The following is a 27,952-nucleotide window of genomic DNA, read 5'->3' on the forward strand; positions in this document are numbered from 1 at the left end:
TGCGCCAAAACAAGACGCGGCTTCCGTTGCATTGTGCTCCGCTGCCTCGAAGCCCATATTGCTTCCTTCAACACCACCTGCACCGAGCATCATCACCACACCACGACCACCTACCATCGCGCACATCGCATCACCGGTAAGTCGTCATCCCTTTCACCTCCCTGCGCCATGTGAGACGCAAGTCCGGATCCGCCGAACGTCTTTGGCTGTATGAGGGATGGACCTCAGAGCTGCGACCTTGCTCTCAAGGCGCTTGCCCAACTGTACACCCGTATCTCCGTAAGACAGGAGAATCACTAACACGGCCACAGAGACACGAACTGAATCCACCCTCTTCCCGCTTGGTCTGGCTCTTGGCCGCAAGGTATGTCCTTGAGATCTCAGCAGCAACCCGCCCGAAGCACAAGCGTTTCATTTCACTTCGCACCCCATCCCTCACTGCGCAGACGACATCACTCGCACTGTCACAAGCGTCAGACCTTGACGGGCAGTCTTGTGAAAGCCGATCGCGGTGGTCTATTTAAGAGCCCTTCCAGTCCCACCAGAACCCTCCCTCCTACATCCCACAACCTCACACATCTCCCACCACTACCCACCCTCTTCCATCCTCCACACTTGCACTATCCTCTACAATACCCTCCTATCAATACCAACATACGTCTCGCTTCGCGCCGGCCGTTTACATTATCCTGCAGCAACAAATCTGAAGCTAGCCTACCTGTATGCAGCGAAGCCATTCTCTGAGCCCGATATTCATATCAAACAAACAAGCTTACTGATCAACAATCACAGCTTCCTCACCATTACTCGTCACCATCCACAACAACTATTCACTCAACCCCACTTACAGTTTCCATCCCTCCATCATGGCTGGGCCGCCGAAGAAGGCCCTTGCTGCTCAGCAGCAGAAGAAAAAGAATTCACTACCGTCCAACAAGCGGTCTTCCTCTGGCGAGACTTCTACATCGAGCAAGCCGCGCTCATCAGCTCCACCCGCCAATCTGGCCATCGAGCGCCTCAAGAACGAGGGCTTCGACGGCTCTCGCGACCCTTCCCCTCGCCCTGGATCGGGAACTTCATCTCCGCGCGAGAGACAGTCCCCTCCTCAGTCCCCTCGCCAGGCTCCTGCTTCTCCTCGTCAATCAGGTGCATCCCAACGGGCTACGTCGCCGGCGCGCTCTACAACCACCGGCTCCGGGAGTGGCACTGCTCGCCCGATCGTAGTGAACAATAAGAACTTGGATCTCGGCGCTCAGGGATGGAACCTTATCCGTGGGTACGACATGGTCGGAACACTACCTCCCCGTCCTAAGCCATCCAAGCTAGGTCAGCCTGCTAAGGTTGCCCTGAACGTGTTCACTGTCACCAACTATCCAGAGAAGCCGGTCTTTCAATACGAAATCATGGTTGGCAAAGGCGATGAAAAGCGCGGCTTAATTAAGGCGGTCTGGGAGTCGAAGGCTGTGCAGCAGGCCTTAGGAAAGGATTGCATCTTCGACGGCGATCGTTTAGCCTGGGGAACGCGCCCTCTTGACCGCGAAATCCGCATTCAAGTCGACTTGGACCAGGAGGCTGGAAAGAAGCCTAGACCAGGCCGCCCGGACGTTCACCGTTTCGCGATGCGCCAGACTGGTCAGATCCGCTTCGATGTTCTGCGTAACTATCTCGCGCGTAAGTGCGATTTTGACAACAACATCTTAGAGGCTATCAACTTCCTCGACCACTTGCTCCGCGAGGGTCCGTCACAGCGCCTAACCTCTATCAAGAGGTCTTTCTTTGCAAAGGGCGAAACACGCTTCGATCTCGGTGCCGGCGTCGAAGCTTTCAAAGGCGCCTACCAGACTCTTCGTATGGTTCTTGGTCCACAAGGACCTCAGCTTGCTATCATCGTGGACGTTGCCAACGGCACCTTCTATAACGCTGGCCCACTCCCTCAACTTGCCAGCAGAATCACCGGATGCCGGGATGCGAATGATCTTATCCAGGTCACTCGTAAGGAAGGCGAGAACGGTAGATCAGGCAAGGCCCTCAAGCGTCTACGCAGGCTTCATGTCGTGGCGCACCACCGCGGGGGCGCGGAGGATCACTACGTGATCGACAAGATCATTCATAAGTCAGCGAAGGATCACACGTTTCAGGCTCTTGATAGCTCTGGAAAGGAGTACAAAACAACTGTGTACGAGTACTTCGCTAAGAAGTATAACGCCCGTCTCCGGTTCCCCGACCTACCTCTTATGAAGATGACGAAAGGCAAGAATACCATCCTCCCAATGGAAGTTCTCAGCGTTAAGGAGAATCAGCGCTATCCATTCAAGTGCGACGACCGTCAAACATCCAACATGATCAAGTTCGCCGTCACACCTCCTGCCGAGCGCTGGCGCGCTATCGAGGCTGGGCTACGGATGCTCTCCTGGAATAACGACGTCATCCTTCAGAAATACGGCCTAAAGGTCAACACAAACCGCACTATCGTCGATGCTCGTATTCTGACCGCCCCGAAAGTTCAATTTGCTACAACCGGCGTGGCCACCCCTGGTACTAGCGGCAGATGGGACCTCAAGGGCAAGAAGTTTCTCCAGCCGAATAACACGCCTTTGAAATGCTGGTCCGTTACCGTGGTCTGCGGCAGGCGCGGCGGGAAGCCGGATAAGGGAACCATCGACAATTTCATCCAGCAGTTCATCAAGGTCTACAAATCGCACGGAGGTCGGGTCGAAAACAGCCAACCCCCTTTACATCTCGGCATAGGTGACGACTGGGGTGCGATCACCACAGAGGCATGGAATAAGGCCGGGAACCAAATGAATAGTCGGCCGCAGGTCCTTATCTTCATCTTGCCAGATAAAGATGCAACCGCCTATGGCCGTATCAAGCGCTCATGCGAGTGCCGCTATGGAGTGGTTTCGCAGTGCATGCAGTACAACAACGTACAGAAGTGTCAGGGACAATATATGTCCAATGTGTGTATGAAACTCAACGCCAAGCTCGGAGGCACTACTTGCCGTGCCGTCGGTCCCCAATCTGGAGGTCCTGCAGGTCTCTTCTCGAAGGTTCCCACTCTCGTCATCGGCGCGGACGTTTCTCATGCTGCACCTGGGCAGCAGAGCGCATCTATGGCTGCTATGACTTTCTCTATAGACGCGCTTGGATGTCGCTATGCTGCTACTTGCGAGACAAACGGTTTCCGTGTCGAGATGATCGAGACCAATAATATCGACAAAATGCTCAAGCCTATGATTCAGTACTGGACTCAGGCTGTCGGTAACGGCAAGTTCCCACAGCGCGTCTTATATTTCCGCGACGGAGTATCCGAGATGCAATACGCTCATGTGCTTCAGCAAGAGGTCGCGGACATGAAGGCGCTTCTTAAGGCTGCGGCCCCCGGCTTGAATATCCCCTTTGTGGTTGTCATTGCGGGCAAGCGTCATCACGTCCGATTCTTCCCGGAGAGAGGGGATCGTAACGGTAACCCCTTGCCTGGCACTTTAGTCGAGGCTGGCGTTACTCACCCGCTTGAGAATGACTTCTACCTCTGCTCGCACGCGGCGATCAAGGGCACTGCGCGTCCGACGCATTACCACGTCATCTTGAATGAGGTCGGCATGAGCAACGAGGAGCTCCAGACAATCCTATATGAGCAGGTCTACCAATACATGCGCGCAACGACTCCCGTCTCCATTCACCCGGCGGTCTACTATGCTCACATTGCTTCTGGCCGTGCGGCTCCGCACGATCCCTCGTGGAAGGGCAGCACGGACGGTACTGGTACGCAGTCTCAGCCTGGCGGCGGCGGTGGCGGCTCTTCGGGACCTACGTCTTCTGGTCCAACCAACATCCTGCCTTTGTTGCCAATGCCGAACAGTTCCGGGATTAATACAACTATGTGGTATATCTAGGCCTGAGCGTGCATGCTCTCAGAGCTCGCATGATCTGGACTGGTGGCCATGACACTCTTCTTCTTTCTCTTTTGGCCGAGCGGACGACTCTCTCTTTTCTCTTTGGCTCACAACAAAAACAGCATGAATTACGACGGCATCACTCCCCACAAATTACGACCTGAACGATGACCACCGGTCTGATCGACAGCTGTAGCTTTTCTTTGGCTGCTGTCATTTGGGCACGACTGGAGGTACTGGAGACGATGGCTGGCCTCTTTCTCTTCTTTCTTTGGCGTGGTATGATTACTTGGCATCAACTAGCTTGCATAGATACAAGAAAACACAAAAAAAAGTGCCCGCAAGGGTGCGCCAAAAACCCCACGTTCCCCTTTGTGACTCTGACGGTGATGTTCGCCTACCAAGCGCTTACAGCCCTCTGATTTGATAGGTAACGGAGACAGAATATTGTGGTGAGCGGGCATTTTGAATATGTCGTTTTCATTCAGCCTTCATGCATGCACATCGTCCGCTCCCTCCCTGTGACTATCTACAGAACCCCCCTTCGATTCCTTCCAAAAAGTGACAATGAGCAGTCTATGTCGCCTGTCGGACTTTTCTTTACAAAGCATCTCCCATGTCCGTTCAATCCGCCGGAGACGAAGAAGAGAAGAAAACGCCCCTGATGATTTTCCCCCGAGTGAATGCGAAAAAAGAAGTGTCCAATTCCCCCAATTAATTACGCCGTTGTTGGTATGCTGGTTTTGATTTATGGTCGCTGAAGCGTGGCAATCTGGTGTGCGAGAATGAGCGGTGTGTGTGTGTGTGTCTGTGGTGGTTGGCGTGAGGTCGTGGGTCGAGCGTGAGGTTGTGAGGAGAGGAGTGTACTGCTGGTTGGTGCGATGGCAGTGCTTCTTGAGAAGCAGTGGCGAGCGCGAGCAGATCATTCAACTCTCTCGGGCGCTGTGAAGCGAATGCCGTTGGCTTGGCTTGGCTATTGCGCGCTTCGTCCTTTCACCGCTCACTCGTCCGTCAGGCGATCCAGCAAGTGGATGCTGAGAATCATGACCAGCAAGCCGATCGTGACGATGATGAACAGCGCGAACGCGAACCAACCCAGCACCATCGCGCTGGTGCCCACGCCGCTCTTTACGCTCCCGTTTCCGAAGTCTTGTGCGATCTGCGCAGCGGCTACTGACGCCGTGTGCTGCCATAATACCGACACGAGCACGAAGATCGAGGCGATGAAGATCAGCGCGAGCGCCACTTGCGACACGGGTCGAGAGGGGAAGGGCTTGATGTCGATGTCGGAGCCGGTCCGCGCGTCGCGCTCTTCGTGCCAGCCGGGGAAGGTGGCGAGGAGGAGGAAGGTGACAAAGGCGAGGATGATGGCGACGATGCTGTGGAGTTTGTTAGCTGGGTGGTTCGGTAACGGGCTTGTTGGAAATCGACGACTTACAGAAGATATGGGAAGACGACTGCGTTCTTGAACGTCGTCGCAACCCAGATCAAATTCAAAGGATCCTGGTCGATGTTGATCCTCTCCGCCAGCGCTGTCGCATTGTTCGAACACAAGAAGGCACCGTCGGTGTTGGCGCAGAGACCGAAGTATCCAACGCGCACTTCCAACTCTGCCTGGCCGACAATGTTGGCGATGGCAGCTGTCACACCGGGATCGACTTGCGTGGGATCGTAGGTGGGAGTGTATTCATCATAGTAGAAGTTGATGAGGAAGATGCCGGGAATGAGAGGCGAAGAAGAGGAGCAACCTGCTAGGAGTAGTGCTGTTCGGTATTGTTAGCTTTTGAATATGGCAGAGAGTGTCCTCAGAGATAACATACACAGCAGAATGATTGCTATAGCAATCAGTATCATGAGCACATGGTGGTATCCCAGGAATGGAATCAACCGCTGGATGCCCACGGCGAACCGTACGTTCGGCATGGTGGCAGAGACGGTCTACCGGCTGTCTGGTGAACAATCAAGCGCCCTTGGAGATCCAGCTCCGCCCGTCTGGGACGGGAGAAGAGGGTGTGTTGTGGAATGCGCTGATTCCGCCAACCGATGTATGCTGCTCTTGTTCCAAAAGAATGTTCGGTATTGTCGTTCTGGAATGCTGCTTGGATGGGAATTCTTCAAAGATAGACGTTTGTGGGGTTTTCCTGCGACCGTTGTCGAGGTTTTCGGAAGGCGTTGGCTGTTTGTCCCAACTCCGAGGGACGTCTCGTCTCTGCGGCAACACCAGGTGGATGTCAGAAAAGCGATGGGATGTTCTCGGGTGTAGTGGAGGAAGAGGGAGAGGTAGGCTTAGCTTGACAGGATTTCCAATTGCTAGTACAGGCGCTCGGCGAGCGTGCGCGTACCGTGAAATCAGGGAGGCTAGGAGGAGGCTGGTCTTCCCAGCCATCTCATGCAGACTTACCCTTCCACTTCCAGCCACCCGTTGCTGGGCCGACTCCACGCGGTAAACATGCGCTACCACGTCACTCCGCAGCGCTAGAGTCGCGGCGCGCGCGCCACTCCCGCTTCCCGCCAGCCCGTGCCTGGCGCTTTGCCGGCTTTGGAAACACTATGCTGGTTAAGCTTAACTTGAACGTGGAGACCGTTGGACTGCAGTTGGTTCTGGCGGTGAATGTCTTACACCTCAAACAGCGGCATTGTGCCCTGACAAGAGTAGTTCACTGCGCCAAGAGCGTGCTAGCAAGCCTGCTGCATATGTAGGTACTGGGCATCTGTTGTTACCAAGGCCACGAGTCATGATACCACGACCTCCCTTGAGGTCCAATTCAAGAAGTATGTTTTGTGCAATGTCGATATTTACCTGGTAGTATCTTCCTGCCACTACCCAGGAAATTGCCCATTGCGCATGGTAGTTGTGGCCGGAAACATGAAACCGCTGGCGCCGTTGTGGTTGACGGAACGCGAATCTACACTGTGTCTCACACTGTAACGCCATCTTGCTAGCTTTCATGTCCAGCTGGATTGGCTTTGGTGATAGCTGCCCATACTTTGATGCAACGGACCCTCAATTGCCTGTGATGGAAATCGTAGGAAGTAGACTTTTATTGGACCCGACGTCTAAGCTGCCTGTATGTAACCCTCTCCGCTGCAGAGAGGAAAAAAGTGACCGCCCCGGAACACCGTCTGCGATGGCGGCCATGACTGAACAGGAGCACCTGCAAGTTTTGACAGGTCAGAGAATTTATTCAATCGGTTCTCCTTTGCCAGCAAGCTGCCACCTCGAGTACCACCGAATACGTAGTTATAGAGTCATCGAGTGCGACAGACGCGCAAGCGATCTGGTATGTCCATATACTGCAGGAACTTCACGCAGAATCCCACAATCATCAGAGTCTGTGGTCGCACCAGTGCCTGCATCTACAGGACCTATGATCTCGCTGTAAGGAACAGGTACTGCCGTGAGGTACAGGCCATGCGAAATCATGACGCTTGAGTACATTCATGCGTATAGCGGAGCAGTAGGACGCGTAGCGCTACTGTCAGTGAACCGCACGTTCCCGATCTATGCGTATATGACCGCCGAGGTCTGATGATGGCAAGCATTTACCTCCCTCTACAGGCGCCATTCACAAGCTCGCGGACAGCAGTTTTGCCAGCAAAAGCTGCCTTGGGAAAATTTCAGCCACCCGACCAGACTACTCTAAAAGCCCAACCAAAAGAACTCAACCACAATCGATCGAGCATCAACAATGTGCCGGGAATTCACCCGCCTACACCGCGGCTGCAGACACGCAGCCCATAGCACCACAGGAAACCCAGGCTCGATCCGCATCTGCAACATCCCTCTCGAAGCCTTTGCCGCCGCAGGCGGCTCCAGGCCATGCACAGCGGGCAATGGTCTCCAAGTCACAGAGGAGTATGTAGAGCGAGAGTACTGCGACCACTGCATCATGGGACGTGCGGGGTTGGCGCATGAGAGGGAGCTCAATGCGTTCATTTATGCGTAGAATATGGGCACCAGCGTGGATGATCTGAGGAGGGCATATCCGAGTTTGAGGATGTGAGTAGACGGTTTGGCCGATGGTATGACGCAGAACTGAGAAGCCGGGCACTGGCGTTTGCATTCGTGATAATACTAGTTCATACGGTGATGGCCGCAGATGTCTGACCGTATTCATGGATTCACCACCTCTTCTACACGCCGTGTATGTACTGATCACGAGCCATGATTCGTAGAAAAGGGCTCCTCATCAGGGGCATCTCCATCGCTCCCACAATCGGAAATCCAAGTGACATCGCAACGAGTCTGTCGAACAAGGAGAATGTGCATATGGATCCGTTTCAGACATCCCGGATGCGGCCACCCCGCCCGGGGCACCAGCCGCCCGACTCCATACGTGGAGTATTGCGATCGCGTGCTCGCCGCCTGGGCAGCCGGGCCTTTCCCAGGAGTCTGCCTCTCCGTGAGAACCAACATCAGAGAAGAATGGGCGGAACGAGAGTACTGCGATACCTGCATTCAGCGTGGCGTGGAGCTTTTCAGGGCGAAGGAGCTCGATCCAGACATTTATGCGAGATCTTTGGGCGCGAGTTGGGCGCAGCTGGTAAGGTATCATCCGGATTGGGAGTACTGAAGGTGTATCAAGTTCTGGGAAAGGCCGAAGGATGGGTTAAGAGGCGGCTATCAATCCCCGAAATTTAGGAGACTGATATCCTGTTTGGCGTTCGCGATCGGACTGAATTTCGGCCGGCAGGCTTCCATGACTGGGCGTCGAATGTGATTGAAGCAATCCGAAGATGGCGATGATAGTGAAGCGGTCAGGGTTGTGATCAATCCATCAACGGCCTGCGTCAAATACTCTTCGTTGATGATTTCCACAGTCATTAAGCGATGGTCGTGTCCCCAGACACGCCGTATTTTCGTAACTTGATCGTACAACCCCAGTTGGAACAGCGATTGTCGCCTCATACCTTCAAGGGGGCGTGCGCAAGTCTTAATACTCCATGCTTCCGCCTCCATAACTTTGGCCAACATTTGCATCTAGGCTTCTGTAGCTGCCTCGGCCTCCGCGTCCACCGCGGTGTCCGCGGCCACCACCTCCTCTACCTCCACCACGGAAACCTTGACCACCTCCTCTGCCTCGGTGGCCTCCACCGCCTCCTCCTCCTCCTCCTCCTCCGCCGCCTCTGTTCGCGGCAAAGCCGATGCCGCCACCACCTCTGTTGTTGTTGCCTGCCCAGGCATTCCCACCGCCTTGTTTCTGCTGTGGCTGAGGCTTCTGCCCTGCCTCCCCACCCTTCTTCGCCGAGCCGAGAGCTGGGAAGTCCTCCTCGCGCGGGTGCTTCCGAGCATTCTTACCGTTCGGGAAACTCGCTTCGTACTCGTCTTCGCCGGCCACTTCTTCGTCGATGCGCAGTAACACCTTCTCGCCGACAGTCGTGTCGAACTCGAACGCGTGATGTTCTGGTACAGGCTGCCAATTTCGGATTCTGCTCGCTTCGATTGGTTTGGCTTGACGTCGAGTGGCTAGCACAACGTAGGGTGTCGCGTTCTCCGTGTATATTTGCGCACCGGGGTTTGTGGGAGCAACGCGTGCGGCCCACACGCGAGATTCTAAGTTTGCCAGACCAGTCACGCGCCAGCGCTGTTTCGCGCCGATGCCACCCACCTTCTTCAATATTGAGTGGGGCGCGGGTCGAGGTGTGATTAGGATGTTGTTGGCAAGGAGCTTGAGCTCAGAGGCGTCGTTACCATTCGAGGGTGGGGTCACAAGGGTCTTGAGTCTATCCGTGTCTTGGGGGGATATTAGGTAGCCGGTGTAAAAGACTGATCGCTTGAGTTTGTATGGGACGGCGTTTGCAGGTGCGGCGTCTGAAAGAATTGCGGAATTGTGTGCATTGATCATGCGTTGAACCTCAGCGATCTCCGTTGTGGGATCCATGAAGCTGTCTTGCTCGGCGACCTGGATGACTTCGGTCGTTATTGGCTGCCGGATTGGAGGTTGCTGAGGGCTGTTAAGAAGTGTTCGATTTATGTCGGCAAAGAAGTCGCGGAACGCTTTGGTGTGCTTGGGCCGGTCCTCGTAGATACGAATTTCGCCGGCGTCGGTATACGTGTACACGATGTCCTGGAGCAGGGCTTGTTTGAAAGTCATGGTGCTGCTGAACTGCTCCCCGCTGGGTCCGACTGTCGGCTTCAGGCAGATCATGTCGCATTCGAGGTTTTTGGCCCTGAGCATGCGTTGGATCAAATCGGCAAATGCCCCTTCCATTCTGCCGGTGAGAAGAACGGTGAGTGTATTGTCGTCCTCCATGCTGAGTCGTACGAGGTCGACGATCTGCTCGTTCCAGCATCCTTCCCAAGCTCTTGGCTCTTCTACTTCAACCCCCTGTCCAGTTGCCGCCAATATACTTGGATTGTGCCACCAGCCTCCATTGTGTAAGAATTCTTGCGCTTGCAGGTGACCGAACGTGGTTGTGGCCCAGATCTGCTTGTTGGGTAAAGGTGATGAAAATACTAGGAAAGTATATCAGCAGGCTGAATCGTCAAGATACCTCTTTGAAGCCTCCAAAGGTTCGGGATCAGAGGTACTTACGAGTGTTGTCGAAGTCGTACACATGGACAGCCTTGACCACCTCGACTGGGGGCAGCTGACGGTCGCCGCAGGACCAGCGCTTGAGCGCCGTGACAGATCGCACCGGCCCAGACATGCTAGACAGCCTGCTATATCGTCTCGCGACCACAGTAGAAGTACGCGAAAGGATGCGCGACTGCAAATGGAGCTGTGTCTGGGTCGTCTTTGCGCTGCAGCTTCTCCAGAAATGCATGTGAATTCGAAGCGGACTCTGGTGACGGCAGGCGCATCGATCAGTCCGCTAGCGCCGCCTCGGCCCGTCGGCTCGCGAAGGCCAATCCACCGGGCCCTGCGTCTCGCCCTCTGACTTCTGGAGTTTTCTCGTCCCAGAGCCGGTTTGAGCAACGAAAACCCACATGGCTGCACAGAAGAGCGCTCCCGCCAGGGTTTCAAATGGCCAGACGAACGGTATGAAGAGGAAACGCCAGGACGGACCCAAGCAGAACAACCCTCTGCAGAACAAAAAAATAAAATTGCTGGAATCGCGGAAGAAGTTGCCCATCTGGTCGCGCCAACAAGATATCAAGGCAGCCCTGGAAAAGAACGATGTACTCGTGCTTTCTGGTGAGACTGGCTCCGGTAAATCGACACAGCTTCCGCAGTTCCTTCTGGAATCGAAATGGTGTTCGAAGTGCGTCGCTGTCACCCAACCGCGCCGTGTGGCGGCCATCAGCTTGGCTCGCCGCGTGGCTGAGGAAATGGGCACGCCTTTGGGCAAATCCAGTCCGGCTAGCAAGGTTGGCTACAGTGTCCGTTTTGATGATTCAACGAGTCCCAGCACTCGCATCAAATATCTGACCGAGGGTATGCTGTTGCAAGAAATGCTGCGCGACTCTGCCATGAGCCAGTATAGCTGTGTTGTGGTCGATGAGGTCCACGAGAGAAGCGTCAACGTTGATCTTATTCTTGGATTTTTGAAAGGTCTTGTAAAGGGGATCAACAAGAAGAGGAAGACTCCGTTGAAGGTAGTGGTCATGAGTGCTACGGCTGATGTGGCGGGTATTGCTCGTTTCTTTGACGAACCAATGCCAAGCGACAAGGCTTCTGGCACTGATGGTGACGAAGAGGATGACTTGAATGAGGCGAAGATCAATGGTGATGCTCCCAAGCGGCCTGTCGCGTCACCAAAGCCTGTGTCTACCTGTCACGTGGAAGGTCGTCAGTATCCTGTGAAGCTATCTTACTTGGACCGACCAACAGACGATGTATTACAGACGGCATTTGAACGGATCTTCAAGATACATTGCAAGGAACCAATGCCTGGAGACATTCTGGTCTTTCTCACTGGACAAGAGACCATCCAAAGCTTGCAAAAGTTGATCGAAGAGTACGCTGTCAATCTCACAGCAGATTATCCCAAACTTCTCGTTCTGCCACTTTTCGCTGCACTCCCACAACATGCGCAGCAACGCATTTTTCAGTCGGCGCCTCCGAACACCCGCAAAGTCATACTCTCTACAAACATTGCAGAGACTTCCGTCACCGTGCCTGGCGTCAGATTTGTTGTTGATACCGGCAAAGCCAAGATCAAGCAATTTCGCAATCGCCTGGCACTCGATTCTCTTCTGATCAAACCCATTTCACGCTCATCTGCCGATCAGCGCAAGGGTCGTGCCGGCCGTGAGGCTCCTGGACAGTGTTACCGCCTTTACACTCAAGAAGGCTACAATAGCCTGGAGAAGAACGCCACACCGGAAATCTTGCGCTGCGATCTGTCTGCCGCTGTTCTTACAATGAAAGCTCGAGGCGTGCCTGACCCTCTCTCTTTCCCTTTCCTGACGCCCCCACCTCGAGACGCAATGGAGAAAGCCCTCCTTCAGCTCCTTCAACTCTCAGCCCTTGCCGAAGATGGCTCGATCTCAGTCACTGGTAAAGCTATAGCCCGACTGCCGCTCACGCCTACTCTTGGTCGAGTCATACTCAGCTCCGCCCGATCGGATCCTCCTTGCCTGCGCGAGACAATCGACATTGTTGCCTGTCTTTCTGTCGAGAACATCTTCGTGAACGTTGAAACAGAGGAGACTCGCGAGCAAGCCGCAGATGCTCGCGGACAGCTTTATCGCCGCTCGGGTGATCACATGACTCTCCTGGCCGCAGTGCAAGCATATGCCGCCGAAAACTCCGATCGCAAGGCTTGGGCCGAGCGTCACCTTATCTCGCACCGAGCAATGCAGAGCGTCATGGATGTCCGCAAGCAGCTGCGCGCACAGTGTTTGCAAGCAAAGCTGCTTCCGTCGGGTTCTTCTTTCAGCGACGGAGATGACGAGGGTGTCAGTTCTGCGGACGAAGAACTGACTGAACGGATCTTGAAAGCTTTCTTGTCTGGATTCGCCAACAACATCGCTCGTCTGTGTCCGGATGGGAGCTACAAGACTTTTGTTGGGAACCAGACGGTCTCGATTCATCCGAGCAGTGTGCTGTTTGGACGGAAAGTGGAAGCATTGGTTTACAATGAGTTCGTATATACGAACAAGGCCTACGCGAGGGGCGTCAGCGCGATTCAATTGAAGTGGCTGGAAGATTTGTTCACATAGACGAGATGTAGACAAAATAGAGTTCAATGGGCCAACTCGTCAATCATTTTTGTTCATAGATATTCAGGACTGACACGCTACCTCCTCCTCGGTCCGCCTCCCTCGCCACCACCTCTCTGATCCAAAGCAACCACTTCTTGAATGCCGGCAGCTTCTTGCTCATCCTCCAGCGCCTGAACCTCCTCACGCACATCCCACCATCTGCTCTCCGCGCGAGCGAAAGCGGTCTTGCGGACCTCCTTCACGCTTCGTTCGGCAATGTCGTCGGTTCGACGGAACTTCATTTCGTGCAAGATGATCTCCTGCCACTCAATGCCAGTACGAACGAAGAACTCGCGGAGAGACTCGAAAGGACGAGGGTACGGCAAGCCATCAGACTGCGCCGACGTGGCCTTCTCCTCGGTCTCGGTCTCCTCCGGCTCAGGAGCGGCCTCGGACGGAGCGACAGAGGTCGCAGGCGTGCTCTCGTCTTCAGATCCTTCCTCATCATCTTCCTCGTCTTCGTCGTCCTCATCCTCTTCGTCTTCAGACTCGTCTTCGCCCTGCCAGTCTTCGATCTCGCGCTTGAAGATCTCTTTCACGCCGTCCATCTTGCCCAGATCGAGGGACCACAGCTCGTCGAACGTGTACTCGCGGTCGCCCTTCTCAAATGTGCCACCGTAGATGAAGCACGTGTCGTCTTGGACCGCGAGCTGCGCGTTGAAGCGCGGGTGCGGGAATTCCCACAGGATGGGCTTTTCGATCTTCGCTGACTCTTCCTCGTCGCTGTCAGAATCGTCGGCTCCGGCGTTGGTAGCTGGTAAGGCGCCCTCGTCGTCTTCGCCAAGCTTTCCCTTCCCTTCGATCAGGGCGAGGTTACGGAGCAACTCCTCCTCATCGGCCTTGCCACGACCACGCCTGCCCTTGTCGGCTGGGGCGACTTTCTTCGCGTTCGCACGGGCGCGACGCAGGGTGAGCGGGAAGAAGCGGTTGCGGTCAATGTTGTAGGCGAACAGCTGGTTGAAGAACTCCGAGTCGATGCCTTCCTCGCTCTCTTCCACGTCATGCACGCCGCCGAACCACACGCCGCGACCCTTGTGATGGGCCATGGTAGCTCCGGCACGGGGAGGGTTAGGAGCATTTGCAGGGCGCTTGCGACGCTCCCAGCGGACGGTCGGCTGAGCGTTTGGCGGCGCGTCTGAGGCGGGAGGAGCGATACGTAGGAACCAGGTGTCCTGGTGCAGCATGGGTTTCATGACGACGCGAGAGCCACCGCCTGAGGCGCCGGCTTTGCCACCTTTGCTTTTCATCGCGGCGTTGGCCTTCACTCGAGAATAGCCGCCGTAGATGACGGCTCCGGAGTCGTGCGGGAGGAAGGAGAAAGAGGAGCGGGCATCAGGCTTGCCGGAGGCTGGCGGCAGGGCGGGTGAGATCCATTTGAAGGTCTGGGTGTCGTAGAGCCAGACGTCTTGGAGGTACTTGGTTTGCTGGCTGGTGTCTTGGAAGCCACCGAAGATGATGATGTAGTTTTTGAACGCGGTCATGCGGTGACCGCTGCGAGCTGGTGGGCTTCCTTTTTGGTCCAGTTTGGTCCATTCGCGAGTGCTCGGTTCGAGACGCCAGAAGTCGTTGTAGTGGTAGAATGTTCCTTGTTTGGGTGAAGAGAATTCGCCGCCGAAGAGGTAGATGGCTTTGTCGTTGCCGCCCTGACACCAGGCGTGACCGGAGCGAGGGAGCGGGCTGTTCGGGCTGGTGACCTTTCGCCAGGAATCAGAGTTCGTTTTGTACACGTAAAGCTCGTTGAAGAACTTCGCCATGGCACCATTGTAGTATTCTCCTCCGAACAGAAAGATTTCATTGTTGCTGGCGGGGTTGGCGACAATTGTAGCGCTGGAGCGGGCAGATGGAGGGTCCGAGACGGTTTCGGTGACCTTCAAAAATTGCTCCTGTTGCTTCTGGTACTCGGCCAAGATTGCATCGATGTCGCCATCTTCAGCATCACTGTCGTCGGCAGCAGGTCCTCTGGCCTTGGTCTTCTTTTCCTTTTGGGTAGCCTTCTTTTCTTGCTTTTGAGCTACACGAGCCTTTTTGGCTTCTTTAGTCTCCTTGGACTTTTTCTTGTCTTTGGCCATGATGAAAAGCTCCGGGGGCTAGACCTGCGCGAGCGGAATATGCTGACTTGCGCTCGTTCCCAAACCGAAGGTCGAGGTCTGGAGCAACAGCGGAATTCGAGGTGTGGAAAAAGTTCGCCACAACACAGTCATGCAGAGTGGTAACAGTGATTCTCATTACACGCACATGTCACCAACCGCGGCTTGAATATACAGACTCATGCTGAACTTGATTTTTGATTCATGACTGTGAAGCAAAACATGATCGCGCGACCCTTGCTCGAGATCAGCAGATGTGAGACCGCCTCGTGCAAGGAAAGCTTCAAGCGTTTGACTTCACATCTTTCAGCTATCGGAAAAGGTTTTGCTTTCGATTTGCGTGAGTCCTGACATACCAAAATCCTGCGAAGAAAAATGCAGTGATGCTTCTTGATTCTATGGCCCTCTGAGACCATGCACGAGGGCAAAATGCGAGCGGGCATCAGGAGTCACGATCACGAGAATAGGATAAAGCGACTTGCCTCAACCAATCGCGTACGTCTAGACGAATGGTTTCGTATACCAGTAGTCTAGACCGAAATTGACTATTTTGCCTTTCTCTATTTATGTTCCTGTTTCTTTGGAATCAAGCAATGAATCTATCCTATTTATTACAGGTACCTCCCCACCATTCCTGTGTCATCAGTCGGACCCCGCTAGCCCCGCCTTGAGAAAGTCGTAGTCTTCGGCTTGCTCACGCTCACCAAAGTCACTTTGGCCATCCCCATCCTGCGCACGATCCAAAAACTGCAACATCTTGAGCAAAGACAAAAAGAAAACTGATCCTCTGGTCGGAGGTTCAGCTCCACGCGGGACTCGAACCCGCAGCCTCGAGATTAGAAGTCTCGCGCGCTACCATTGCGCTAGCAGAGCGATTTCTGATAAATTCATTCATGTTTAGTTGAATATCAAAATTGGACATAGCCCTAGATGTAGCTCGCGAAGCCAGGCGACAAAGCCAGGCAACGCGCGCGCCAGGCTCTGAACGACAACAAAGAAGTCAACAATTATCAAAGCAGTTTCATGAAATGCGATAACAAAACTGGTTCCCTTCGTAACATGACGGTATTATCAATCATTATTCTACTAGCTAGCAGAGTGATTTCTATTACTTCTTTGCGTCTTTGTTGAACATATAGCTGGCGCAGATGGTCGGGACTGACCCTAGGGTGTAGGACAAGCGGAGCCAGGCAGCCACAGCGACGCGACGTCACAGCGCTGAAGTTCCAGTCGAGGAAGGGTTGAGGATGTCTTAGATTCAAGGCCTAAAAAGATTGACGGCTAAGTCTGCAGGTCCACGGCGCAAGGATAAAATTAATATCAAAAAGCGGTGACGCGAGACGTGCTTAAGTAGCGATCTGCCCCATCAACCAGGATTATTAGCCCTTGGAAGCGAATAGCTGGCTCGAAGCCCTCATTCAATCTGTCCTCTTTAGGCGCTTGACTCTGGTGCTTGAAAGTCAAGCCCACTCGTAAAGACAGAGCACGACGGAGGGATGAAGCCGTCAATGAGTAGTGTGGCTCAGCGGTCTTCTGTCTGTCTTCCATCCATCCTCTGTCCTGTCGATACAACCCTGATGATCCCACACTTGACGCTCTTGTCCAACCACGAGCATGGCAGCGGAGAAGGTAATAGTGTGTTCCTCTTGACCTGCCGCAGTCATATTAAGAGCACAGCAGTGGAGTCTCAACACAGTTCAACCATTGCTTCCATCCGCCAGCATATCATCAATAAGTTTCTTCGCATCATCTACAAGCTCCTTCTCCTTATCCGCGCCAACCTTGTTGCCCATACTGTTCAACCAACCAATATCCTGATTGCCCATACCACCATTCGTGATACGCTCTGGTTGCTCAATGTTTTGCTGGGCTGGCCTACCCGGAGGACCTGAAGGCTGCTTAGGCGCTTGTACAGATATTGTTGAGAGGGTCGCCGCCTCAGGACTTATGATGCCTGCTTCTTCCAGCGCATATGCTTGTCTTCGTAGCTTTGCGACAACGGCTTGAAGGTTCTTATAGAAATCGTTGGAATTCTGTTGGAATGCGCTTTTGCGTGCGTCAAGACTGGCTGGCTCCTGTGTATTGTCCATGTTCGTGTCTTCATCACTGTCATTCGGCGCATTGAGTGGTGGATTGGTGAGCGCATTGATGGCTTGACCTGCTGCGGAGAGCATGGACGCAACGTCACTGTTAACCTCGGTGAGCTCGCGGATGCGATCCGCGGTAGACATCGTCTGAGAAGCCATGCTGGCTAGGAGATTCCAAGGCGAGCGTATCGCGGACTTGGATAGGATGGAAGTCAAGGTGTGGTTGAATGTAGGTGATAATCAGAGACACTCGCGCCACTAGTCAGCGGTCTACTTTGCCGGGCCTGCGCTAAAGAGCAGCCCACTTCCGCTCCGCGCGCGCCAGTCGCGACTTCACTCGAACACCAAAGCCACCCGGGGAGCGTCGCCGCCGACTGCGCTTGCGCCTTTGCCATCGCCGGATATCAAACGCTAATCAACTGCAACTTCCCGGATTGTCGCATCGAGTCGCATGCGTTAGACGAACGCAGCAATGTCCGCTCAACAACCACCTTCGCGTACGGCCAGCGTGGGCCCTCCTAACGCAGGTGGAATGAACACGCCGCATGGCCAAGGCCCGCCGCCTCCGCCTGGCCCGCCTGGACAACAGAGCCAGAATCTCAATCAGATTGTGAGTATAAAGTGCTCTTTTTGTTTGCTTCGCGGAGGATCAGTGAATTTTACGGAAATTGCGGCTTGAAGCGGCTTTTCATAACGCAGGCGCATGTGACGGAGCGCCTACTACGGAGTCACGTGTGATCTCTTACGTCCAGCTTCGATCTTTGACTGCGATCAATACACTGCCGCGCTTTCGTCTTTCATCAATCCAAGCCGAGTACCATCGCTGTTCAGTCCACCATCCATCAAAACCATCATGGAACGAGGCTCGAGAAGCACAATCAAACGAGAAGACCGGGGCGAGAAATCTCCTCGCGACGTCAGACCGATGTGGCAACATCCTGATCGTGAAGCTGTGATCCTCCACTTGAGGGCAAGTACATGAGCATCATGGCTCAGCCTAACAGCCCGAATCGCCGATATGCATACCCAAGGCTCGCGCTATTGGTTCAGGGCATTCATAGGCCAATTCACTTTGAAAACGCTCTATGCGCTTCTTCGCACAGTCTTTGTCTTGAAATTGTTACGCAGCAAACAAACTTTTAGTTTACAAAGCTAACCATTCCATACAGGTCCTTGAATATCTCTCTAAGAAAGGGTACAGTCGAACAGAAGCCATGCTGAGGAGAGAAAGCGCGAATGTAGATGCCGAAGGTCGACCAGTACCGTCGCGCGCGGAGGATACCGGCGGACGGAAATACTTCACCTCTTTCGACTTGACACTTCAATGGATCGACAATGTGCTCGACATCTATAAACCGGAACTGAAACGGCTACTTTGGCCTCTCTTCGTATACTCATTTATCGACATGCTCAGCGAGCACTTCATGCGCGACAGCCAGGAATTTTTCAACGCTTACAGGAACCATTTCGAAGCCGAGCACGAGAACGATGTTCGAGCACTTGCGCCTATGAGTCTCCCCGAGCATGTACAAACAAATAACGTTGCGCAACTGTACCGCAACAACAAGTATCGGCTGACCATGAGTAACATGGCTTTCATGACGCTCACGCAATTCCTCGAGTCGAAAGACCGCGAGGGCGGCGCCACAATTATTTCTATTATGAGCAACAACATGGATATCCGAAATGTTGATCGGGCGGCGGCAGGTAGCGAGCGAAGTCTCGCTAGACTACTCGGAAAGCAGAATGGCGACCAGGACGTACCGGCTGAAGATGAGGGTATCCCTGGGCATCACCCGGGATCGGCAAACTTGGATCGCAATGCGCCTTCGGTCCTCTCAAAGCTATCGCTCGGACCAATGCCGATGGAGCAGGATTTGATGGATGATGTGAAAGCCGAACTGCAAGACCATGACACATCAAACCCTCCCGCACCTGGTCAAAACTCACTCGTCGACGAATTTGAGCACAAGATCAAGCGCGAACCCATGGATGACGCCCCTTCACGCGAGGCACTTCCGCTCCCGCCGTCTACCTCCAGAGACGTCGCAATGGAGGTGCAAAAGATCAGAGAGTACAGAGACCGCTTTCACATCGACGGCCGGAGCAGTGGCGTCGGGCCCGGTCTCAGCGTAACGATGTTCACTTTCCACAACACTTTCGACAGCGTAAACTGTATCGAGTTTTCCGGCGACAACTCTTTGGCAGCAGTCGGAACCGCAGAATCCTACATTCGCGTGTGGTCTCTCGACAATCGTCCTCTCACGTCGCCTACGGACCCTGCTGATTTCCAACCGTCATCTTCAAGACGACTTATTGGTCATGCTGGCCCAGTCTATGCGCTCTCGTTCGCGCCCTCGGTCGCCGTTCCGGAACCACAGACCAACGGCCACGCCAACGGTACTTCTGAGAGCCATGACTCGAAGCCTCGATACCTTCTTTCGTCTTCTGCAGACTCTACAATCCGCCTATGGTCCCTGGATACTTGGTCCAACCTAGTCGTCTACAAATCTCATTCATCACCCGTTTGGGATGTTCGATTCGGTCCCTTCGGCCACTACTTTGTTTCTTGCTCTTCTGACCGCACAGCAAGACTCTGGAGCACACCACAGATTGCACCTTTGCGCCTGTTTGTTGGTCACGATGCGGATGTTGAGACCGTCGCATGGCATCCGAACGGCGCATACGTGTTCACCGCTTCAGGTGGAGCAGATCGCACAGTCAGGATGTGGAACATTCAGCAAGGCAGCGCGGTGCGTCTCTTTACTGGACACACAGGCAACTGCACCGCTATTGCCTGCGCGAACAGCGGCAAGATGCTGGCTTCGGCAGACGATCGCGGTGAGATTCTCCTCTGGGATCTGGCCACTGGCCGCTTGTCGAAGCGTATGCGCGGTCATGGTCGCGGTGGGATCTGGTCGCTCGACTGGAGCGTCGAATCTACTGTTCTTGTGTCTGCTGGCGCTGACGGCACTGTTCGTGTGTGGGACGTCGCTCCAAACAAGGACGCTGGTGGCAAAGTCATCGGTGAAGGTGGCGCTGGCAACAAGGTCGACGGATCTGGTGTTTCTGGCGGTGCGAGTGGCGGCGCAAAGGGCAAGACCAAGAAGGACGTGGTGGTCAGCCCTGACCAGATCAGCGCCTTCCCTACCAAGAAGAGCCCGGTGTACAAGGTTCGTTTTACCAACATGAACTTGGTGGTCGCCGGCGGCGCATATCTGCCTTCGTGAGTCTGGGCTGGCAAGGTAAAAGTGAAAACTAGCGTGGCGTTCTGGTATCGGCTGCACAGAGGTTGATTTGAGTATATCCCCAAAGCTCACAGACGGCGGCGTTGGCTTTGACACACATTGGATGTAGTATAGGGAGGGAAAGGTGTTATTTGGCAATGGCAGGTATCTAATTTTATACAATGCGAGCTGTTTCTCGCCCCTGTCTGTTCTTGCAACAAGATACCTCCTCGTTGATCGTACTGTACAATCGCAAGACCGCGCACCCAGCCGCAGTCCTTCCGTATATGCTAGTAGCCATCGCGCTACATTGCTCTCAAGCCGCGCCCTTACTGGTTCAGTGGTATGCAAACGCCGAATCCTTGCTTCTAATTCCCATCATGCACCTCGTATTGTTCATTTCTCACCACCAGTGCCCTTGCCACTCTTCTTCTTCGGCTCCGTAGTACCAGCCGCGGTACCCTTTTTCTCTGCGTCTTTTCCGTATCCTGAAATGAGATCCAGCAGACTCTCGTGAGACTCTTTGGGTGCAAGACCCTCCTCGCCTTCTCTCGCCTAGTTTCAAATCAGTCAGCTACATGTTCGCCCTGTCGTACCCTCAATATTTGACAGAACTCACCTCTTCCGCTCCAGTAACAACCTCTGCATCCCAACCCCTACCGAACCTTCCTCTGAACTTCTTCAAGCGGCCCGCCTCATCCTCCTCCACGTTCGCCAGCTTCTGACTGCTCGGGTTCCACAGCGGGCTGTTCTTGGTGTCTTTCGCCGTCCGGTAGATAGGCAGTGGCGATGTGGTGCGGTGGAGGTACGTCGAACCGTCCGACAGCGTGATCATCTGCGTGAAAGTGTAGGGCCTCTTTGGTCGGCGCAGCAACGAAGCGTGGCGGATTTGCGTGGTGAGGCGGCAGGATGCGCAGCTGCTGCCGCTGGGGCGCAAGGGAGTGCTGAGGAGCGACATTGTGGGTGTGGGCGGCATGGTTGGGTTTGGGGATTATGCGACGGCTTTGAATGTTCGCTCTATGGAGTCGTTCTGCGGCCAGCGTCCTCCGACAAGCGCGCGGGAGTCTGGATGCGGAGATCGGGATTTGCCGTCCAAGTCCGTTTCGTCCACCGGCACCTCACTTGTTGTAGCTTTCTGTGTAGCGCCAACCTCCCACCCTTCTCCTTCGACTGCGACTTGCTGGATCCCTAGGGTGCCTCCGACGACCGCTGGGAGTATGCAGCGTGCCGGCGCTGCTTCCCGCCGCTTCTACTCCGCCTTTTACCAGTGGAGCGTGCGGCCTAGAAAGCCATGCGCCAGGCTCCATGACCAGAACGTACGCTTCGCCAGCGTAAAGATTAAAGGCGAGAGACATGGTGCCAGGAATTTCGGCGCTCAACGTGAGCTTTTCAAGTTCGCTGAAATCGAACTCCCGAAGCACCAGTTCAAGCAACTCACAGACGACCAACCCGTGCTCCCCGTCGAGGAGTCTCCCACGGGCAGTCTCGATATCTGGACGAATGCATTGCGCAGCAGGTCGGGAGACGAGGTCAGGGTGGAGATCTGCGTGCCTGGCCCTTTCAGACGGGTGGCTCCCATGGTCAGGCCGTACAATTATGCCAAGGTAATCTATCCTCCGAGCAAAATCACGGACCCAAAGTACCCGGTTGTGCTTGTTGGTAAAATCGGTAAAGTCAGGAAGGCTTTGGAGGTTATCTACCAAAACGCGTTGGAAACCTGTGAACGAGCACGGGCGGCCGATCATTCACGTGAAGGGAGGAATTCGCACGAGTGGATAATCAACCGGTACGAAATACCGAAGGCTCTGATAGGGAGGCCGAGCGGCTTTACGCCCAGAGCACTGCGCAGGCTTCAGGAGAGGACTGGGCTGAAATCAATCCGGCTCCGGCCCATGGCAGGGGGCCGGGAGTTTCTTCAATTGGTTGGATTCAAAGTTGCGATCGATGCAGCGACGGGGGCGCTCGCGCAGTTCATCAAGGAAATTTGTTCTAGCCGTCACATCAGAAGGTGGGATCTTGAAGAGCTGAAGATGGATAATGATGCATACCAGCCCGAACCGCCATCGAGAGTCGTGGTAGCTGCTGCTCCGGGCGGTGCCGACGTGCCAACTTCTTTGCCCGACCCTGATGCTGCAATCCGTGAGATTCAGCTAGAAACCGACTGCCGTCTTACCGTGAATCCTGAAAAACGACTCGGCTTCAGAGTTCAGGGATCGGATGAATCGGTCGATTGGGCTATAGAACTGCTTCAAGAAAAGATCAAGCGGGCGTTTAATGTGGATCTTGACAAACAACACGAATACAATCTTGTCATAGAGGGAGACCATCGCGTCAAGCCCAGCAAGCAGGCGGGAAAGAGCGCTCAGCAATCCATTGAGCAGGAGATGGAGGAGGACATTGGGGAGCTTTCTGCTCAGGATGTTGAGCGGAGCGCCGAACGACCGATTGAGCAGGAGTTTGAAGAGAATGTTGAGGAGTTTGCTGGACTGGACACTAAACAGACCCCTGACCAAAGTTATAAGGATGCTCAACAGAGCGCTAAGGAGGACAAAACGGCTGAGAAGTCGACTGGTAATCCTGAATTGAGCGCCTCTGCCAATGAGTTCCGCACATCTCTTCGCTTCCTGTCGCAGCCTGTAATAGTGCTGACCGCCAAAGAGCGTCGCAGAAAGTTCAAACAGCTGGACGAGGAGCGCATTCACGGAGTCACCATCTCCTCTTTCACCACCATCACTCTAACCCCTAGACCAGTCGTCTCCTTTAACTTGCGCCTTCCATCGCGCACCTGGGACGCGATCGAATCCACGCGAGAGCTGCGCATGCACATGCTCCATAGCAGCCGAGCAGGAGCGACAGTAGCACACGCCTTCACACTCCCCTACGAGAACTCGTACGAGCCCTTTGGGCACTTGGCACAGCTCGGCGCTAACCCGCAGGCGATGCTCAAGTTCACTACTCCTTACATCAAGTGGAAGCAAGCCGTCTTTGCCACATTCACTGCGAAGCCTTTGATGGATAAGTGCGTTGCCGTTGGCGACCACATGCTGATCGTGGCGGAAATTGACGACGGCAGCTTCGAGATGGATGACCCTGCCCGCGGCTCAGGCGCTTTAGCTTATGGCATGCGATCGTACAAGCGAATCGGGGGTGATCTCCACATTGTGCCGGGCGCTGAAGAATTGTTTGCAAGTGGAGGGGCTCAGTACAAGAAAGGTTTCATGAGGCTGTTGCAGGATAATCAGGGGAAGAAGAAACCCGCCGACTGGGAAGGCGGTGGGAATGTTCAGACGAGGATGGCGAAGATGCAGGAGAAAGAAGAGGATGGGCCGGGGATCGCACGCGGCTTAACATCAAAGCAACCCATCTTTGACCCCAACAATGCCTTCGCCGAAGAAGCGGAGCCACAAACCATCGGCTCGGGTCACAAGACAGCAAAGGGGGATCTCGCCGCCGAAGCCCCACGAGGACGAAAGGCCTATCCGAGCACAGACACGCCCGACGACGACTTCATGGCCAAGCTCAACGAAGAGCCCGACCCGCACGGCACGACCTTCAGACCTCTCGACAATGCCCCTGCCTCACGTGCCTCCCATCCCCAACACGAGGGCGATTCCAAGTCCCCCGGCAGATCGAGCTACACGCTCAGATTCGGCCGCGGCGGATCATCAGCCCCCTCTTCCTCCTCAAGACACTACTCCACCTCCACCTCCCCACCCCCCGACCCCTCCCTCCCGTCCAACCTCCGCTCCATCTCCGTAAAAGACTACCTCGCCCCCCAGCCCCGCCACCCCTTCGGCTACCGCTCCCTGCTCGCCACCAAGCGCCGCGCCGACGACCTCCAAGCCATCCTCGACGCCGCCCCCGCCGCGGCGGAAGACGGGCCTTCGGCTCTCGAAGACCGCCCCGCGCTCGAGGCCGAGCAGGCCGCCGCCCGCCGCCTCGTGGCCCGCAAGCTGGCGGTGCGCAACGCCGTCGACTTGCGCGGCATGCTCGACGAGGGCCGCGTCGTCGCGCACCGCGTGCAGTGGCTCGAGCAGAATTTGGAGGAGGGCCTCGCGGCGCTGATCGAGGATGCGAAGGTGCTGAGGGGCGAGCTGGAGGCGGGGAGGGTCGCGAGGGAGAGGTTTGAGGAGGGGAAGAAGGAGGTTGTCAGGGACCATGAGCTGCTGAGCACGCAGCTTATGCGGTTGAGGGATTTGGTCGAGGACGATGGGGGGTTTGGCGTTGGGGGGGAGTAAGGGAGGTGAGGATGCGGGTGAGAGCGTTGTTCTGGGGGCTGTGGAGAGTTATTGCTGGCTTTATGATCGGGATGCCGGGGGTGCATCGGGCAGTAACTTGCTCCAAAATCTTGTAAGAGTAGTGTAGAAATATCCACATGACAGTGCAGCACAATGCTGTCACGGACACAATAGCAGAACGGCCAGCCAGCACCATCTACGTGCAAGCAGAGCAGACGTTGTAGATACTCGATGGCCGCCCGCTCAGATTCTTGCAAGAGTGTGTATCGTGTGTAGAAGGTGCCGTCAGGGCGAACAGTGTGCGTTTGCGCTAAGCACTATTTAGTAGTCCGCCATCGCACGCAAGTTAAACAGTATGATTACAAGAGCTCCTCCGACGCGAGATACACCAGTAGTGCTCAAAAATCAACATCAGACCCTCACAGCACAGTACACCCCTATCAGACACCAGCACAAATCCACAGCAAAGACAAAAACGAATGAGCACACATATCCCACATTTAGCAGTGTTACATACGAAGCATACACAGTCGCCAGTCCAGTCCAGTCCAGTCCAGTCAGTCCTCCTCCCTTCCCATCCCAGCCATCCAGCCACGCACCGTCTAAATCACACACACAACCACAAACCCCCTTCTAATCCTCTTTCACCCGCAGGCGACACACGTTCTCATGTCCAAGCAAGCAATCAAGCAAGTGCAAGAAGGTAAGAGAGAGAAAGGAACAAGACAAAACTCCCATCCCGAGCTTCTCGATGCCGGTTTCGGTGATTTCGCGCCCTCGCTGTGTTCGCATGCTCTTTCCTGTCCTCCTGGATCGCCTTGGTAGTAGTAGTAGGGGAAAATAGATAGATAGTGCCGGTAAGGTCGATAGTTCAACAAAAAGGAAAAAAAGCGAGGAGAAAGGTGAAAAAGCAAGGAAAATCGGTGGAGCCCCGCCGGCGCTCCCTGAGGAGCAGCGTGGTCGGGGCCTTTCGGTCTTTGGTGAAGAAGGAAAGAGATGAGGTGGGTTCTTCCTTTTTCGGTACAGTCGTCGATGAGTCGTCTCGTCTTTTTCGTTGCTTGGAGAGGCGCGAGGGTGACCTCTTTTGGGGGGGTTGGGGTGGTGAGATAGGTAGGTTTGATTTGGTTTTTCGTGGGGTGGGTTTCTTGTTCTGTATGTTTCTTCGCTGGTGACACCATCGCTCGTGTCCATTCTCTTCAATGAAAACGAAACCGCTGCGCTCTGTGAATGCTTGCGGCGAAAGGGAAAATGAAAGGCGTTTAAGAGGGGTTGGCGACCTGGCAAATGAGTTAGCAAGGTTGTGTTGTTGCGCGATGAGGAAGGCATCACTCACCCTCAATATTCTCCTCGAGTAGTCCTGATCGTCTGCGATACTTCCTGCAGAGTTTCGCCTGCCAGCTTCTGGGTCGAGGCGCTGGTCCGACATGTTGGAGTAGCCAGTGTTCGGAGGCTTGCCTTCACCAGAAGTACCGCCGTGACGCATGAAGTCGGAAACCTGGTTACGCTTGTATTCCTCCTCGGCGGCCTTTTGCTTGCGGTGACGCATGAAGAAGAACAAACCAATGGCGATACCAGCGACGGCCACAACGCCAACGACTACACCGGCAGCAATACCAGCGACGTTGGGTTTCGAGCCGCTGTCAGAGTCGGCTTCTGCAGAGGGCGAGGGGGCTTCGGTTTGTTGTTGGCTAGATGGCATGGTGACTACGACGGTGGTGCCAGGAGCAACGCTGGTCGAAACTGCAGCCTGAGCTGTGGATGAACTAGTGGGAGCTGGTGTTGTAGCGGAGCCTGAAGAACTGGAGCTCGACGCGACATATGAATCGACATTGTTCTCAGTGCCACTGAGATACACGCCGAAGAAGTGGTGTCCACCGCCTGTAAGAATGTCAGAAAGACCGCAATATACACGTCACCACGCCGTTTCGTCACTTACACATTTCCTTGTCGTATCCATCGCAGGGTGTGTCGCACTTGTCATCGCCAACCTTGTCGGACTCTGCCGGAAGCAGTTCACCGCACAAGCAGTTGCTGCCCTCGGTCAGAGCCATAACAGGCTGGTTTTTGTCGACACATATTGGCTGGCAGTTGCCTGAGCTCTGGTAGATGTCCGACCCTTGGTCCTTCAGGGGAGTCGAGCTGGAGTAGCATCCGGCGTACTTCATCGTCCGAAGTCCAGCGGCAGAGGTTGATGATATGAGGGCTGCCGACAGCAGGAGAAGGGTGGAAGCAGCCCGTGACACGGGTCTGGTAGAGCGTGTTGATGGCATTTCGGAGAGTAGCGCCGATTGACGCAAGGAGTGAAGAGGCTGGGTTGATGGTGTGTGGCTCAGGGAGCGGCGACGCCGGGGTCAAGCGAGCGACTGCAAGAGATGCCGGTCAGCAAGTGAACCGATGATGCTCGATGCGATATTGACCGTCGTCCGGGCGGTGGAGGTGATGTTTTTTCGGTGGTTGCGGACCTTTCTTCGCGGGCTGCCAGCAGCGCGCGCGAGAGCGGGAAGGGTAAACAGCGGCGTCAGGTGATTGCCTACCTGAGACCAGAGGCGTGGCGAAGCACTATGCCGCCTGTCCAGATACTGCGCGGGTCGATGTCGTGTGTTCCTGGCAGGATGCTCCGACTCCACAAAAACAGAGGTCCGTCGACAGCGTCAAAACGACAACCCTGTAGGCAGGCAGTTCGTCTCCGAGTATCCCACGTTGCAAGGACAACGACCTTCCCAGTGCCGTCACGTCACGCGCAGAGGCGGCTGAGGGCCGAAACAGGATCGCGGGTTCCCGAGGCGTCGGTTGGAATGCTCGTGTCGGGCGTTTCGGCGGCGGCGTGTCAGCGACCCCTTTACGGCGGAATTCGCAGGGGGAGCGGGCGTCGAGGGAGCGGCGGCGATGGGCGCAGGCGTCGTAGGTCGAGAGGGCAGTCGGGGTGGTTGTGGGTGTGGCGGGCGGGTTGAGCGAGCGTGAGGGTGGAAATGCAATGTAAGGACCGTGTGGGTGGTGAGGTGACGGGCGTGTGGGCTGGGTGTGGTGCGAGGGTGCGTGCGGGCGTGGTCGAGTGCGCGAGGGCGTCCTGAGGTGCTCGAGGGCCTGAGGGTGCGAGAGACGGGAGGCAGCGGGCGTGCCAGGGCGTGCGTGCGCCGGGCTTGGGAGCCCTTGCCCGTTCCTGCACTAGCGCCGTGCTAGCAGGGGCCGGCGGGCGCCAGCTCAACAGGCGTGTTTCAAATGCCATGCCGTGCCTGAGGGTGTAGGGAGTGTGCCTGATTATTAAG

The 27,952-nt window shown here is 55.1% G+C and overlaps 10 protein-coding genes across 10 annotated transcripts; 4 read left to right on the plus strand and 6 right to left on the minus strand.

Moving 5' to 3' along the window:
* Positions 1-866: 866 nt before the first annotated feature.
* Positions 867-3,896, plus strand: WHR41_07895 (uncharacterized protein; the record flags this gene model as incomplete). Its single annotated transcript, XM_069376499.1, has 1 exon — positions 867-3,896. One exon carries the CDS (start codon positions 867-869, stop codon positions 3,894-3,896), a length of 3,030 nt encoding a protein of 1,009 aa, XP_069226414.1.
* Positions 3,897-4,357: 461 nt separating this feature from the next.
* WHR41_07896 (uncharacterized protein) lies at positions 4,358-6,253 on the minus strand. Its single transcript, XM_069376500.1, has 3 exons — positions 5,717-6,253; positions 5,335-5,659; positions 4,358-5,275 (listed from the first exon to the last, which is right to left on the minus strand). The coding sequence occupies exons 1-3, from the start codon at positions 5,817-5,819 to the stop codon at positions 4,897-4,899; spliced, it is 807 nt and encodes a 268-aa protein (XP_069226415.1). The 5' UTR covers positions 5,820-6,253; the 3' UTR covers positions 4,358-4,896.
* Positions 6,254-8,830: 2,577 nt separating this feature from the next.
* On the minus strand, positions 8,831-10,611 carry WHR41_07897 (uncharacterized protein; the record flags this gene model as incomplete). The annotated part of the gene is made up of 2 exons (XM_069376501.1): positions 10,433-10,611; positions 8,831-10,353 (listed from the first exon to the last, which is right to left on the minus strand). The coding sequence occupies exons 1-2, from the start codon at positions 10,545-10,547 to the stop codon at positions 8,831-8,833; spliced, it is 1,638 nt and encodes a 545-aa protein (XP_069226416.1). The 5' UTR covers positions 10,548-10,611.
* Positions 10,612-10,827: 216 nt separating this feature from the next.
* On the plus strand, positions 10,828-13,005 carry WHR41_07898 (uncharacterized protein; the record flags this gene model as incomplete). Its single annotated transcript, XM_069376502.1, has 1 exon — positions 10,828-13,005. One exon carries the CDS (start codon positions 10,828-10,830, stop codon positions 13,003-13,005), a length of 2,178 nt encoding a protein of 725 aa, XP_069226407.1.
* A 77-nt stretch (positions 13,006-13,082) lies between these two features.
* Positions 13,083-15,116, minus strand: WHR41_07899 (uncharacterized protein; the record flags this gene model as incomplete). The annotated part of the gene is made up of 1 exon (XM_069376503.1): positions 13,083-15,116. One exon carries the CDS (start codon positions 15,114-15,116, stop codon positions 13,083-13,085), a length of 2,034 nt encoding a protein of 677 aa, XP_069226408.1.
* A 1,715-nt stretch (positions 15,117-16,831) lies between these two features.
* On the minus strand, positions 16,832-17,380 carry med11 (Mediator of RNA polymerase II transcription subunit 11; the record flags this gene model as incomplete). The annotated part of the gene is made up of 1 exon (XM_069376504.1): positions 16,832-17,380. The coding sequence occupies one exon, from the start codon at positions 17,378-17,380 to the stop codon at positions 16,832-16,834; it is 549 nt and encodes a 182-aa protein (XP_069226401.1).
* A 181-nt stretch (positions 17,381-17,561) lies between these two features.
* Positions 17,562-20,651, plus strand: WHR41_07901 (uncharacterized protein). The gene is made up of 2 exons (XM_069376505.1): positions 17,562-17,831; positions 18,391-20,651. Exons 1-2 carry the CDS (start codon positions 17,694-17,696, stop codon positions 20,449-20,451), a joined length of 2,199 nt encoding a protein of 732 aa, XP_069226402.1. The 5' UTR covers positions 17,562-17,693; the 3' UTR covers positions 20,452-20,651.
* On the minus strand, positions 20,579-21,525 carry WHR41_07902 (mitochondrial 54S ribosomal protein bL31m). The gene is made up of 2 exons (XM_069376506.1): positions 21,068-21,525; positions 20,579-21,003 (listed from the first exon to the last, which is right to left on the minus strand). The coding sequence occupies exons 1-2, from the start codon at positions 21,422-21,424 to the stop codon at positions 20,845-20,847; spliced, it is 516 nt and encodes a 171-aa protein (XP_069226399.1). The 5' UTR covers positions 21,425-21,525; the 3' UTR covers positions 20,579-20,844.
* Positions 21,526-21,665: 140 nt separating this feature from the next.
* WHR41_07903 (uncharacterized protein) lies at positions 21,666-24,686 on the plus strand (the record flags this gene model as incomplete). The annotated part of the gene is made up of 1 exon (XM_069376507.1): positions 21,666-24,686. One exon carries the CDS (start codon positions 21,666-21,668, stop codon positions 24,684-24,686), a length of 3,021 nt encoding a protein of 1,006 aa, XP_069226400.1.
* A 480-nt stretch (positions 24,687-25,166) lies between these two features.
* WHR41_07904 (uncharacterized protein) lies at positions 25,167-27,808 on the minus strand. The gene is made up of 4 exons (XM_069376508.1): positions 27,149-27,808; positions 26,623-27,049; positions 26,020-26,564; positions 25,167-25,963 (listed from the first exon to the last, which is right to left on the minus strand). The coding sequence occupies exons 2-4, from the start codon at positions 26,954-26,956 to the stop codon at positions 25,946-25,948; spliced, it is 897 nt and encodes a 298-aa protein (XP_069226405.1). The 5' UTR covers positions 26,957-27,049; positions 27,149-27,808; the 3' UTR covers positions 25,167-25,945.
* Between the last annotated feature and the right edge of the window lie 144 nt (positions 27,809-27,952).

The sequence above is a fragment of the Cladosporium halotolerans genome, assembly GCF_011745625.1.
Source record: "Cladosporium halotolerans strain TM138-S3 chromosome Unknown Sca37, whole genome shotgun sequence".
Lineage (NCBI taxonomy): Eukaryota > Fungi > Ascomycota > Dothideomycetes > Cladosporiales > Cladosporiaceae > Cladosporium > Cladosporium halotolerans.